Genomic DNA, 14,336 nt, shown 5'->3' on the forward strand with positions numbered 1-14,336 from the left:
GCCGGCTGCTCCTCTCTCTGTCTTCCGGTCAGGACATGGTCATTGGCCGGCTGCTCCTCTCTCTGTCTTCCGGTCAGGACATGGTCATTGGCCGGTTGCTCCTGTCTGTCTTCCGGTCAGGACATGGTCATTGGCCGGTTGCTCCTCTCTCTGTCTTCCGGTTCCTTTTGCACAAGCACAGTTGGCAGTTCGCTTTCTTTGCTGCTGCGTTTCCTCTGGGCCTGGGCCTGGGCACCTTGCCTGCTACCTGCCCAGGCCTCAAGCCCTAACTCACACATTCTGCCCTCAGCTCCAAATCAGTGGACACCTGGGGCTGCTGCTCCTCATCCTGGGTGGGGTTTCACTGACAAAATGATCTGTGTCGTCCCTCAGAATCCGGGACTATCTTCTACCTCCCCTCAGGCCCTTCTCCTGTGGGGCCAACACTTTTCCTTCCACTTCTGTCCTGATGAAGCTAGAGAAAGCATCCCCTCAGGCTGGATCCTGTCTGGGCTCACTCCCGCAGGCTGGTACCACATGCAGCAATTGGCTTGGGTCATACACCGGGAGTGTGGGCCCCTGGATTGGGAAGAGCCCTCTTGCTGCCTCTAGAGAGGAACCCCTTACAGGACTTGAGGCCCACAGTCCGCTCAACTCACCACTCTTCCCTAGGTCCGGGAATCGGCCCAAGCCCTCAACCCTGGGCTGCTCTGTGTGGCATGTGGTTCCTACCGACGAGGGAAGGCCACCTGTGGTGATGTGGATGTGCTGGTCACTCACCCAGATGGCCGGTCCCACCAGGGCATCTTCAGTCACCTCATTGACAGCCTCCGGCAGCGAGGTATGCACTCACATCTCTGAGTTGGCAAGTTGGTAGGGGGCAGGCCAGGGCAAGGCTGGACAGCTCCCAAGAGGGAAAGCCTCCATGTTGCAGTTCCTAGGCAGGAAGCAGGGGGAGATTGCTTCATGAGAATCCCACCTCTCCTTTGTGTCCAGAGCTGCTTCAAGGAAATGAAACAGATGCCCCTACACACACACACACACACACACACACACACACGCACGCGCGCTCAGTGACACCTGCAGGTTGGGTTTTGTCTGAGACACACTAGAGCAGGTGGGAAGGAATTACTTTCTGCGATTTACAGAGAAGAGAACAGGTCTAGAGAGGCCAGGTCCCCAGCAGCCAATGGGCCATCTAGGAAAACAGAAGCCAGGGATGCCAGGGGAAGAGCTGGGAGGATGCGTGGCCCAGGGCCTGGCCCCTGCCCTCCCGGCAGTCCTCTGTGTTGTGCCAGGCTTCCTGACAGATGACTTGGTGAGCCAGGAGGACAACGGGCAGCAGCAGAAGTACTTGGGGGTGTGCCAGCTCCCAGGGCCCGGGCAGCGGCACCGGCGGCTGGACATCATTGTGGTGCCTTACCACGAGTTTGCCTGCGCCCTGCTCTACTTCACCGGCTCCGCCCACTTCAACCGCTCCATGAGGGCTCTGGCCAAGACCAAGGGCATGAGCTTGTCAGAGCATTCGCTCAGAATGGGTGTGGTCCGAGACACCCACGGCCTCAAGGTGGGACCTGGCCAGGTGCTTCCCACCCCCACTGAGAAGGATGTCTTCAGGCTCCTAGGCCTCCCCTACCGAGAACCAGCTGAGCGGGACTGGTGACCTACTGCTGGGGGGGCCCCCCCAGCAGCAGCCCCACCCACATGGCCATCTAGTACCACCCTCCAACCTCAGTTGGCTGAACCTCACTACTTCAAACCGCCCCTGCCCCCTGCTGCCCTCAGCGAACCCCAGGATCCGAGGGGCCACACAGCCTCTTTGCAGACTGAAACGGGCTGCTAGCCTCTGTCTTTCACCATTGGCTCTGGTAGAGTTTTGCACCCGCGCCTTGCCCTGTCCTGAGTAGGAGAGTCAGGTAGCTGGTTTGAAGCCCAGCTTCCTGTGCCGAGGACCTAGTCATCTCCCCTCCATCCTGGAGAGGGGCTGCGGGGTAGAGGTAGCAGCTGTGCTCCCAGCATCATCCCAGACCCTTTGGAGCAGGAGAATGAACAGTTCCACATGTATTCTCTCGACCCACCCCACTTCCTGTGCAGCTGGAGGTGATGGGGAGGGGGTCCCCAGACTCAGTGAGGACAGCATTGGAAGGCCCAGGGGCCCAGTAAAGTGCATTTGACATTCAACCTGCGTGGTGTCTGTGAGTTGCTGCAGCCCCTGCCTGCCTTCCTGCCTAGGCTGACTGGATGGGAAGTCCAGAAAGGCTGCATGAATTGCCCTCCAAACAGGCCAGGCCTGAGCTGGCTCCTCAACTCAGGAGTGGGGCAGGAGTGGCTGTCAATAGAAGTTCTGCGGGGGGGGAGGGCGGCAGACATTAGGCCCTCTGTCCAGCTATCAGTAGTTCCTGTGGGCCTGGCCTTAGACCAGGCTAACAGGGGACATGAACAAAGATGGCACAACTCATAGGAAGTAAGGATGATTAAATGGTGACCTGTGTAAGCATTGACAGTGTTGGGGCATTCGGGGAAGGCTGGCCAAAAAATATTTGAGAGGTATAAGCTGTGGGGACGGTTAAGGGACGAGCTTTAGAGAAGATAGGGTATGCTGGGAGTCAGAAGAAGGTGAGACTGGTGGAGGATTGAAAATTGGTCTGAGGGGCCTAGTTTGATAGCAGGTGGGAGCAAGACCAGCCAGTAGGTGAGGATGGTGTCCTAGGCTAAGACTTGAGGGACTGGGAGAGTTTAGTGGGAGGAGTTAGGGGACAAGGGTGGAATTGGGCATGCCAGGTGTGAAGGATGATGAGCCTGGAAGCAGGGAAAGAAGGCAGAGAACAGCAAGGAACCCAGAGAGGCGCCATGGCATGGGGCTTTCAAGGTGCAGAGGGGGCTTAGGCCACAGAGGTGGTTTCAGACTTTGCTGGTGTGGTAGGGTGGTACTGAGGCCTGCGTTTCTGTCAGTAACTTGCAGACTCCTGGAGGTGGCCTTCGCCTGGTCTGTCTCAGGGAGTCCCAGCAGCTTGAGACTCTCAAGTCCAAGCCATGGGGCCCTGCCTGCATGGGGCATGCTGGGAAAGGACCAAAAGTCTGCTCAGTCCAGGAGGCCCCTTTGTTAACTCAGTACCCACCAGAGAGAGCCACATTAAAGACTCGGAAGGCTTCCAGAGAGGCAACCTGTCCCTCCAGCGGTTCTATACTAGAGAAGCATGACTGCGGAGGACCACCATGGGTGCCGGGCCGGGGGTGGGGAGCAGAGGAGCTGGGGAGACCCCAAGGTCCCTCGGCATTAGGGCTGCTTTTGCCCCCTCCTTAAGAGCTCTGCCAGTTCCACTCTGGACTGGTCCTTTGCAGCCCACCACTGCCTCCAGCTGGGGTCAGGATAAACAAGTCCAAAGGTGTGAGTCCAGGCCCAAATAATGGAAATCGCCTCTCCCCTCCTTCTGCTTCCCATGTTAGTATCCAGCCTGCTCGGCAGTCTCTGGGTGTGGAGAAGTAGGCCTCTTGGGCCAGGAGATGAGGGGACCAGTGGGTCACAGAGGAACTTGGCAAAGTCAACCTCTTCCTACACACGAAACGTTCCCAGAACCACAGGGAGGGATAACGTATGACTTTGTGTGAAACTAGGGGCATGATCCCCATTCCTGCCATCCATACCCTTATCTGCCTTAACCCCAGGAAACTCACAATTCAAGTTAGTGCCTTCAAACCGTACAGGCTCCTGGTCTCACTTCCTGGTAAAGGCAACATGAAATCAGGGGATAAAGCGGGGAAGTCCCCACACCTTCTGGAGACTCATCCTGGGGTGATGCCCTGTACTCAGTCTGACACAGCCCAGGTGACAAGCTGCTGAGGTAAAGGAACTGGTGGAGGGATTTCTGCATCTTGAGAAAAGGATGGGGGTCAGGGTAGGGAGTCTTCCAACTAATCAAGGAGTATGAGTGGGGTGGGGTTTCCCTAGCTACTTCAGAGTCTGGACTGGTTCCTGGGAAGGCTTCCAGGCAAGTCTCCCATCATGCCGGAAAGGAAGACTGGATTTCAGAGCCCAGGTGGGCCCTGGGGCCCTGTCAGCCATTGAGCATCCCACAAACCCACCACCCCATCTCCACCTGGCCCTGAAGAGGAGAGGGGCCCCACAGGCCTGCTTCCTGTCCCTAGCCCAGCCTCTCAACACTCTTTGCCTCAGCCAGCATTGTCTCTGGCCAAACTCCATGTGTGGCAGGCAGAATAATGATCCCCAAAGCTGTCCACATCCTAATCCCTAGAACCTGTAAATAGGCTACTTTATATGGCAACAGGGACCTGGCAGATGGGATTTAGAACCGTGAGTGAGATTATCCTGTGTGAGTCAGAGGGCTCGGTGGAATCATGAGCCCTTCAAAGTGGGGAACCTTTCCCAGCTACAGTCAGAAGAGAGACGAGATGATGGAAGAAAGGCCAGTGAGATGTGCCGGCGCTGGCTTTGAAGAGGGAGGAAGGGGACCACCAGCCGAGGAATGTGGGTGGCCTCTAAAATCAACTGCCATCGAGGCAACTCTGACTCAATAGCAACCCCCTTTGGGCTTCTGAGGCGGTAAATCTTTGCAGGAGTCGATTGCCCAGTCTTCCTTCTGAGGAGTGGCTGGTGGGTTTGAACCGCCAGCTTCCTGGTTAGCAGTCAAGTACCTTAGGCACCGTGCTACCACAGCTCCTCATAGGGCCTCTAGAAGCTAGAAAAGGCAAAAATACTAGTTCATCCAGAGTTTCCAGAAAGGAACACAGCCCTGCTGACACCTTGATTTGAACCCAGTGAGTCTTGTGTTGGACTTCTCACCTATAGAAATGTAACAGTAACTTTGTGCCATTTTAACCCCGCAAGTTTGTGGTAGGTTGTTCCTGCAGCAATAGAAAACAATAAGAGGGTGGAGGGGCAGTGGGGGTGAGCAGGCCCCACTGTGAGTCTGGGGGAATCTCTGAGATGCAGCTGGGAGGGTGGGGGTGGGGGTGTGCCTGGTTTGGGGTGGGCGAGGCCCTGGCCCCAGCCCTCCCAGATACTGCCATGTGCTCAGTCTGAGCCCCCCCTTAATCTCAGGTTCCCTCTGAGATTTTGTGGCCAAGGTGCGTGTCCCCTTCGGCTGCTGTGCTCCAGCCCTGCCAAACGAGGGCCCTCATCTTTTCCGAGCCCTGGGTGATGGCATCCCCCTCGGCCCTGGACTTGCCCCTGGACTTGCGTTGCAAGGTGACAAGATAAGATTGCTACTCCCTCCAAGGTTCTGACTGCTTCCGGGGCAGCACAGGGCCAGGGCCCTCCCAGCCGGTACCTGCCCCCGGGGTACTGGGCGTGACCAGGTGGAGCAGCTCGGCTCTGTCTCTTCCTGAGGGATCCGAGGGCTGGGGCTGAAAAGTCCAGGCCCTTTGCCCTGCTTCTGCAAGAGAGCTGTGGAATTTCTGCCCCCAGGATGTCCTGCCCCTTTAACTGGGTGGGATACCTCTTGCCAGGACTGGGGACTACAACCTGGAGAAGACATCGGCCTCCTCCTCATCTTCACTCCTCCATCACTGCAGAGATGGACCTGACATGCAGCTACAGCTGTTGGCACAACTCCTGCTACCTGGACTCTGCAGACACAGCCAGGCGTGTCTCAGGCAGGGGCAGGCTCAGTGCCAGGCCTTTGGCCCTGCCATCTGGGTGCCAGGACACCCGAAGCCACTGGGCAGCCCTGCTTCTGAGCTCTGGGAATGGGGACCCTCAGGGCTGAAGCATCAAAGCTGGGCCAGGCCCAATGCCCACCATTCCACCTATGGGGCTTACCGAGCCATGGCCCCCACACAGCAGGGGCCGAGCCCCAGCAAAGACTTCAATGATTGCTGTATGAGTGGCTGTGGGACCTCTTCCTGCCCAGAGACAGTGGCACCTTTGCTTTACTAGACTCAGGCTTGACCTTGACTGAGTTGTCCCAGGCCCTTGACAGCCTGCGGTGATGTGCTCCTCCCAGCCCCAGCCCCTGCACCCCCTGGGCTCCGGTTTCTGCAGCTTGGCTCTCTCTGTGCGTTTGTGTGTCCCTGGGAATCAGTCCCTACGTGGCTTCCCGCTCACTTGTGTACGCAGTGTACAGTCTAGGCCTTGCGTCTGTGTGCTGTGTCTTTGCGATTTTGTACCTGAGGCTGTGTGTGCGCCCCTGGAATATGGCAGGGTGTCCCCGTCTATCTAGGCCTCTGTGTGCATACCATGTGTGTCGAAGACTCAGGCAGGGCCTGTGGACTGGGATGGGAGTCCCTTGAACCCCTAGGGTGCTGGACTGAGACTTCAGGAGGTGGTGGAGCCTAGCTGGACTTGTGTCCATGGTGGCGGCCGCAGGGCGGGCCGCCTGCGTCAGCCTTGAGCGGCCATCAATAGCGTGCGGTTAATTAATTTGATGGGAACAGCAGGGACCGCCGTTTGCATTTAGTGAAGTTCCAGGAACTTCCAACCTCATCTTCATAATTGGCCTCATAAATTGTAAGAAAGAGAGAGATCAGCAAAGCGGGAGGGAGGAGAGGCTGCCCGTCCGTCCTTATTTAATTTTATTGCTGAAATTCATCTTTTTAGCCTCCTCCGGAATCGGCTTTCCCTGCCGGATTTGCCTAATCATGATAAATTAATATTCATCTCCCCGCCTCTTCTCCGGCTCCCTCCCTCGAAGCAGTGATGGGATGGGGTGGGGGGCTCCTCCTCCCAGTGCCTCTGCCATCCTTGGTGGGGGGCTGGGAGGGAGCAGCTCTGGACGGGAGCTTGGACATAAAACTGAAAGTAGAACCTGAAGGGTGGCAGGAGCCTAGGGGAAGATGAGGCTCCACGACCTATGTGTTGGGGCATTGGGGCTCTGGGTGAGAGGAGCAACCCAGAGGACCCTGGATTCGGGGACCGACTCCTGCCCAGCCAAGGCTGGGGGAGGTGGGCAAGGAGAACCCAGAGGCCAAGACTGGGCGCGAGGATGGATTTGGGAGTGGGGGCTGGAGGCCAGGTCAAACTGAAGTGGAGGGCAGGTTGGTTGCCCACTTGACCTGGACTTGGTCCCACCCCAACCCCAAGGAGCTAGAAGCCTCCTTGCCACGTACAGATTCCAGTGGTCCCATCCTCATCTGTAGGGCCTCACAGGCAGAAAGGGCTCTGAGTGGCAGAAATGGCCTCTCCACTTTCCCACAGCCCAGCCCTGCTGGACTCCTGCCCTGTGCTGTGTGACTGTCCAGCTAGTGCTCTTTCAGGCAAGGCCCTTCTGAAGAGGGGTGTGTGTGTGTGTGTGTGTGTGTGTGTCGGGGGTGTGATAGGGAGTGTTGCTAGGGGGCTAATGCAGGCCTGTTTCTGGGCAGTGAGGCCCCTGCAGCCCAAGGGATCAGAATTCTCTATCTTATTCCATCACAGTCCAGGTGGGAGACCTGGGAGGGATCTGGGATTTCATCCAGCCCCTTACCCTATTTTATAAATTGGAGGAACTGAGATCCAGAGGTGGGAGGTAACCGGCCCAAAGTCTCACAGAGGTCACGAGGGCTTGGAGCAGGGAGGGTACTTGCACCCCAACCCCCCCAACCAGGGGGCTGCGTGTGGCAGGCAGGGGTCTAAGGGTGGTCCCTCAGGGACCCTCGCTATTGTCTAATCCTTCCCCTTTAGGTGGTAGTTGCTTGCCGTCCAGTTGATTCCAACTCACAGCAAACCCACGTGACAGCATGAACTGCCCCAGTCCTGAGGCTATAGTCTTTACAGAAGCAGGTGGCCTCGTCTTTCTCCCGAGGAGCTGCTGGCTGGACAACCTTTCGGTTCACAGTCAAGCACTTAACCGTTTGTGCCACCAGGGCTCCTTTGAGTGTAGGTGGAGCCTGTGACCATGATGAGTGTTCCTCCTGTGATTATGTTAGGTTACAGGCAAGTGGGAGATTGTCCAGGTGGGTCCGATCTAGTCGGTGAACAAAAGTAGAGAGTTTCCTTGGGCTGGTAGCTGAAGGGGCAGCCAGAGAGTTGCAAAGCATAGGGATTCCCGAGACGGACCAGAGGCTGTCCCTTGTTGCTGAGAGCAGCCCCCGGCTGACAGCCAGCAAGGAAACAGGGACCTCGTTTTTCCACCCACAAGATTCTTCCTGTAGCCTCCAGATCAGAGCCCAGCCTGCTGCCACCTCGACCTCAGCCTGGGGGACCCTAAGCCCAGAACCAGCTGAGCCTGCATGGACTCCTGACCTACAGAGCTGTGAGATAAAATGGCTGTCGTTTCCAGCTGCTAAATTGTGATCATGTGTTATGTGGCATTAGAGAAGGCATACACTGGGCCTAGGGGAAGCGTGTCTTAGGAGGCTCCTAGGATGTGGGTGGTGATGACGTTGGGAGAGATCTGGGGCTCTATCCACATCACCTCCCTCTCCCTGCATCCCCACATCCCACATGGCAACAATTGATTGGAGTTGCTCCCTATTGTTTTGCTTAGACCAAGCAACATAAACATTTACATGGTGACTCTCGGCAGGGAGGGCCTGGACCCGGGTTTGGAGGAGCAGTGAGTTCCCTGACTGGGTTGGGAGGGGACAGGTTTTCCCCTCACAGGCTGAGTCCTGGAAACAAAGATCTTCTGTGGAATTGGTGCAGGCTGGACCTTGTAGAGAAGGTGCTCTGGTGGCTTAGTGTCTAAGGCATCTGACTGCTAACCAGAAGGTTGGCAGTTCAAACCTGCCAGCCACTCCGCGGAAGGAAGACTGGGCAATCTACTTCTGTAAAGATTTACCACCTTGGAAACCCAGCAATGAGTGGGAACTGACTTGACGGCCATGAGTTTGGTTTTGGGGCCTTATAGACTGTGACACTATGGCCAGGCTGATAATTTGGTGTCCTCTCAAACTAGAAGGAGCTCTGGTGGTGCTGTAGTTAAAGCATTCAGCTGCTAACCGGAAGGTCAGCTGTTTGAACCTACCAGCTACTCCACAGCAGAAAGATGAGGCAGTCTGCTTCTGTAAAGATTTATAGTCTTAGAAACCCTATGGGGCAGTAATACTCTGTCATAAAGGGGCACTATGAGTTGGCATCGACTCGATGGCAGTGGGTTTTTGTTTTTCAAACCAGAATACCCTCCCCACAACCAGTCACCAAAAAATACGTATTTAATATTTATGGGTCCTGGATGGGAGCTAGTAAAAGGTGTTTTGGGCTCCCACGGGAGGGTGCCAGCTTCTTCATAGTTGTTGTTAGAATCCATCAAGTTGATTCCGACTCACAGTGACGGAGTAGAACGGCCCCATAGGGTTTCCTAGGCTGTAATCTTTATGGAAGCAGACTGCCAGGTCTTTCTCCTCAGAGCCACTGGGTGAGTTTAAACCACCAACTTTTCCATCCACAGCCAAACAAGTTTGTGCCACCGGAGATCCTTTGTCAGAGATTAGGGCACATTTTGCAAGTTATGGAAGGAGTCCCCAGTGAGGAGGCCTGAGTTAGTGTTTATCTCAACAAAGGTTTCTGCAATGTTGATCGATTGACTCCTGGGCTGGCTGGTCTACCCTCAATCTGGTCCTGCACAGTGATTATGTCATGTAACCTTTCCAACAGTTCTAGGGGTTGTTATGTTATCCTCATTTTGCAGATGAGGAAAGTGAGTCTCTTGAGAGGTTCAGTTACTTGCCCTAAGTCACACAGCATGTAAGGAGCAGAGCTGGGTTTCAGCTCAGATCTCGGACTCGGGCAGCCCAGGGTTGCCTGGGAAGGGCTCTGGCTTTGTCCTGACCCCTCTCTTTCCCTCATATTCCAGCAAGGAGCCCTGAGCTTTCAGGTTTGTGGAGGGTTCCTGACACTGAGGTTGAGGGACGCAGCCCCTGGCCCTGGGGTCCTCAATCAGTGAATGTCCACCTTGCCCTGAGACGGAACCCTCTGTCTTCCCCACCTTCTTTATGGAATTAATGGTGTTGGAGGTACTGACCCTAAATCTCCTGGAGGCAGGGGTCCTGGTTCCATCGCTCTATGTGAGGGTGGATATCTATGTTATCCTACTCATGCCTGAGTTGTCCCCACACAAGTCTTACACACACCCAGCTCCTCCCTCATAGCTCTCATGAATGCCTGACTTGTCCCCCACATAGACCCCATCAGGAGGCTGTTGTTGTTGTTGTTGTTATGTGCTGTCGAGTCGGACCTGACTCATAGCAACCCCTCCTTGGGTTCCCGAGGCAGTATCACTATGGAAGTAGATTGCCCCATCTTCTCCTTCCGAGGAGTGGCTGGTAGGTTTGAACTGCCAGCCTTCTGGTTAGCAGTCAAGTGCCTTAGGCACTACGCTACCAGAGCTCCTTCATCATGGGGCTAATGGAGGCCTAAGCTGGCCTGAAACGTCCTCTCTCCTCAGCCCCAGGCTTCCCCTGAAGCCTCCTCTATCATCACCAAGACCTAGCCTCAATGCTGTATGGCCCCTTTGGGGCCAGTTTCACCAATGTCTCTGATCAGGCCACCCATACCAACCAGCAGGAACAGACACCCCATTGGAAAGGATCCATCCCTGCTGGGCTCCCCTTCTTCCCAAGCTGCCTGATGGAAAAGAAGTCCAGGGCTCTCAGGGTCTCACCCCGGGGGCAGGGGGACCCCAAGGCCATGCTAGGCAACAGTCCCTAGGGCTGGCAGTCCAGCTCCCTGCCTGCGGAGTGGGGGTAAGGAAATGCAGCTCCTAGCTCAGAGCCCAAGAACCAAGACCCACAGACCTTGAGGGTCTCCCACCCCTCTCCCACCCAAGTCCCTGTGGAAGTTGCTGAACCATCAAGAAAGAGAAGGGGTAGGGCCCCAGAGAGATGCGCTGAAGGAATCCCACCTGCTGTCCTGTGAAGAATAAGCGCGGACAGCAGGTGCCACTCCAGAGCCTGGCTCGGTCGGCGGCAAGAGATCGGCTCTCACCACTCCATGCTGCAAGCTCCGTGTTTGTGGCCCTAACTCCCTCCACACCCCATGGGAACGGACAAACGGGCTTCTCTGAGACCTGGAAGGGGAGCTGCTGCTCCGAAGCAGGCGGATAGCGAGACAAGGAAATGCTTCACGGGCCGTCCTCGGAGGAAGAGGAGATGCAACCAAAGAGTATCCAGGTCTTGGGGCCGGAGCGAGTGGCTGCCGCCAGGTGTGTCGGGCTGGGGGGTAGGGCGGGACTTGAGGCTGACCGCAGCACTCCCGGAAGACGCCAGCAGAGGGCGCCCGAGGACCGGCGAAGAGGCCCGGCCGCTTGGGCAAGAGGGAGGTTGGGAGTGTGGTTGAGGAGCGGTGGGTGCCGGGGAGGAGACCATCTAGAGGGGTTTCGCTCCAAGCTTGAGCAGAGAGGAGGGTCCAAACTACGCTGCCCCAGCGTGGTCCTCCTCCCTGCTGGTGGAGAGCAGCTCCAGGAGGATGTGGGTCCCCCGTGGGTGGGTAGATGCTCCCATTCCCCTTCAGGCCAGCAGGGGCTGCGGACCTAGAACTGACCTGGGCTAGTGACCCTTTCTCCAGATTCACCTTTGTTCGGGACTCTGTGCCTCAGTTTCCTCCTGGGGAGTTCTGTCCTTGTCCCCTGAAAGCTCTAACCTAGAAAACTAGATGGGATGCCAAACCAAACCAAACTCACTGCCATTGAGTCTAACCCAACTCATAGCGACCCCTCCTTGGGTTTCCGAGGCAGTATCACTACGGAAGTAGATTGCCCAACCTTCCTTCCGAGGAGTGGCTGGTGGGTGTGAACAGCCAGCCAGCCTTCTAGTTAGTAGTCAAATGCCTTAGGCACTACCTACCAGAGCTCCTTAGATGGGATAGGACCATGGAATGAATGGGAATCAGTAACATCTCCCATACCCACCCACTCCCAACCTTGGTAACTTCTAGAACTTAGAGCTGGTGTGTGTGTGTGTGTGTGTGTGTGTGTGTGAACGAGGTAGGAAGGAGATGGAAAAAAAGAGCGAGTGATGGAGTGAGACTCACTGAAGAAGCAAATGGAGGGGGAGCGGAAGGGGAGGAGGGTTGGAGTGAGTGGGGCCCAGCTTCCTGGGGGAAACTCCCTGCGCCTCCCAGATCTGGGCCATGTGCATCTCCTTTGTGGCCGTGCTGGGGGACGACCGCTCCTCCATGTCCCAGGAGCCATTACTCCGCCTGCAGCCCCCCACCAGCCGCCATGATTTATGGCTGGGCCAGGCCGGGCGACCTTGGATGGATAACTAATGACAGGTCAATAACGCTAGAGAAAAAGTGAACTGGTGAGGGGAGAAGGGACAGACCAACCCCTTTCCTCCCGACATTTCCCCTCTTAATCTGGATACCTCTCGCTGCAGTCCCCTTGCTGGGGGCTTCCAAGGGCCTTGAGGGGTTTAGAGGTGATGGCAACACAGCTCACACAAGGGAGGGACCAGAACATACAGCAGAGACGAGAAGTGGGTCACAGGAGGGTGGTGGGGATACTCCCCTTTCTGGAGACAGGAGAAAGCCACAAGTTGGGAAAGCCAAGTCTGCAGGTGGAGTCCTCAGGCCGAAAGCAGGGCACTCTGGGAGAGAAGAAGGGAGGAACTCTGGTGCCATCCCCCCTCTCCGCTGGGCCCTAACTCCCTCCACACCCCATGGGAACGGACACTCCATCTCTCCGGAGGTGACCTCTCCTCTCTCCACCCCAAGCTATCTGAGGTCAGAGTGTTTACTCCAGTCTTAGAGGAAACTTCCGATTGCAAGTGTTGTGGGAGGCAGGGGCCCGAGTCTTAACTCCTAGGTCACCCAAACCTCCTTCTGCCAGCTGCCTTGCCCCTGTTTGAGGTCACTTGGGTCACCCTTAGACCCCCAGTCTATTTTGACACCCCAGGGCTGCCGGGGGGGGAAGGAAGGCACCCTCTCAGTGGCTGACTTGGTTGAATGTAGCTCCCACAATGACCTGTCTCAGCATCCAGGGTCCAGTGGAAATGAAGCTGAAGTGCAGGGAGGGGAGCAGTCAGTGATGGAGGAGCAGAGACTTGAATTCAGATCTTCTGGCTCCAAATCAAACCTTCTCCCCAGCCCCACCCCACAGTCCTCCCTGGACTCCATCTCCGTCAGCTCATCCATAACTCCTCCCAGCTCTGTCCACCCCCACCCCCAGAGAGAGAGCCACTACGGCAAGGCCATTCTTCCCCAAAATAGGGCAGCAGAACCACCTTGGAGGAACCATGGGACAGACGGTGGGGTGGGAACATACTCAGGCCTTCATTGTCCCTCACGGTAGAGACACCGGGTGCCCACTATGTGTGTGTGTATGTGGACCCCTGTGTGTACATTCATTCATGCATTTGTTTGCTCATTCAACAAATGGGTCCTAGGACGTAGGGGTAACACTGGGCAATTTTATCCCAGCAAGCTTATGAATGGGTATGTTTCAGTGGTGTGTGGTGGTGTATGGACTCCTCAAAGAGTAGAAACCAGTGTGGCCTTTAGGGATGGAGACACCAAATCTTCATCCATCCCCACTACCCCTCACTCTCCTTCCAGCCTCCCCCACACCCCCTGCTGACACCAAACATGCCAGCTTCTCCCTCAAGCCTGTTCTACTGTCTTCCTAGCTCAACCTGCAAACCTGGGAGCTCCCTGGCTCCAGGACTGGCTACATAATTTTTGGGACCCACTGCAAAGTAAAAACACAGGCCTCCTTACTAAATTTCAAGATGGAGACAGCAAAGCATTCAACCAAGCACGGAGCCCTGTGGGACTGCACAGGCTGCATGGCCCTGAACTCAGCCCTGACGGGAGCTTCCCACCTGCTTACTTCTCCGGTCGCTGACTCCTTGGTCCTCCTTTCCCATGTCAAGTGTAGCTCAGCCCTCCCGGCTCTCCTTGGACTTTCCTTACCTTACTGACTAACCTGCTAGCCTCAGCCTCTCCTCAGCCCCAACCTTTGGGTGCCAGTCTATCTGATAAATCTCATTCCCACCTCACTCACCTTTCACCTGGGCTCCTGGCCCCTAGGTTCACTGCCTCAGACACTCCCTACACGCTCCCATTTCCATACTGTTTACCCAGAATTCAGTTCCTCTTGAAAATATACTCTTCCCTTAGTCACCTCCTCCAGGAAGCTTTCCCCATTTTCCTGTTGGAAATCTCACATCTCAAACTAGGTACTCGGGTTCAAAGTACAAATCTCCTCTACCTGCACTCACAGCCATTTGCACCCCTCCAGTATATTTAAAATTCTGGAAGACAGGGATGGTGTCATATTCACCATTGTAATCCCACAGCTCCTAGGCGATACATGGCCAGAACTCAAAAACTCACTGCTGTGGAGTCCAATCTGACTCATAGCGACCCCTCCTTGGGTTTCCCAGGCGGTATCACTATGGAAGTAGATTGCCCCAACCCTTCTTCGGAGGAGTGGCTGGTGGGTTTGGACCGCCAGCCTTCTGGTTAGCAGTCAAGTGCCTTAGGC

The 14,336-nt window shown here is 55.9% G+C and overlaps 1 protein-coding gene across 1 annotated transcript in view; it reads left to right on the plus strand.

The window, feature by feature from the left end:
* Nucleotides 1–1,642, plus strand: part of POLL (DNA polymerase lambda) — a 7,880-nt gene extending 6,238 nt beyond the window's left edge. The window contains exons 7-8 of the mRNA XM_007939934.1: nucleotides 652–820; nucleotides 1,278–1,642. Coding sequence (XP_007938125.1) covers nucleotides 652–820; nucleotides 1,278–1,642 — 534 coding nt within the window. The remainder of the gene's footprint in view (nucleotides 1–651; nucleotides 821–1,277) is intronic.
* Nucleotides 1,643–14,336: the final 12,694 nt, after the last annotated feature.

This window comes from Orycteropus afer, unplaced genomic scaffold, assembly GCF_000298275.1.
Source record: "Orycteropus afer afer isolate SDZICR_OR568_19922 unplaced genomic scaffold, OryAfe1.0 scaffold00064, whole genome shotgun sequence".
Taxonomy (NCBI): domain Eukaryota; kingdom Metazoa; phylum Chordata; class Mammalia; order Tubulidentata; family Orycteropodidae; genus Orycteropus; species Orycteropus afer.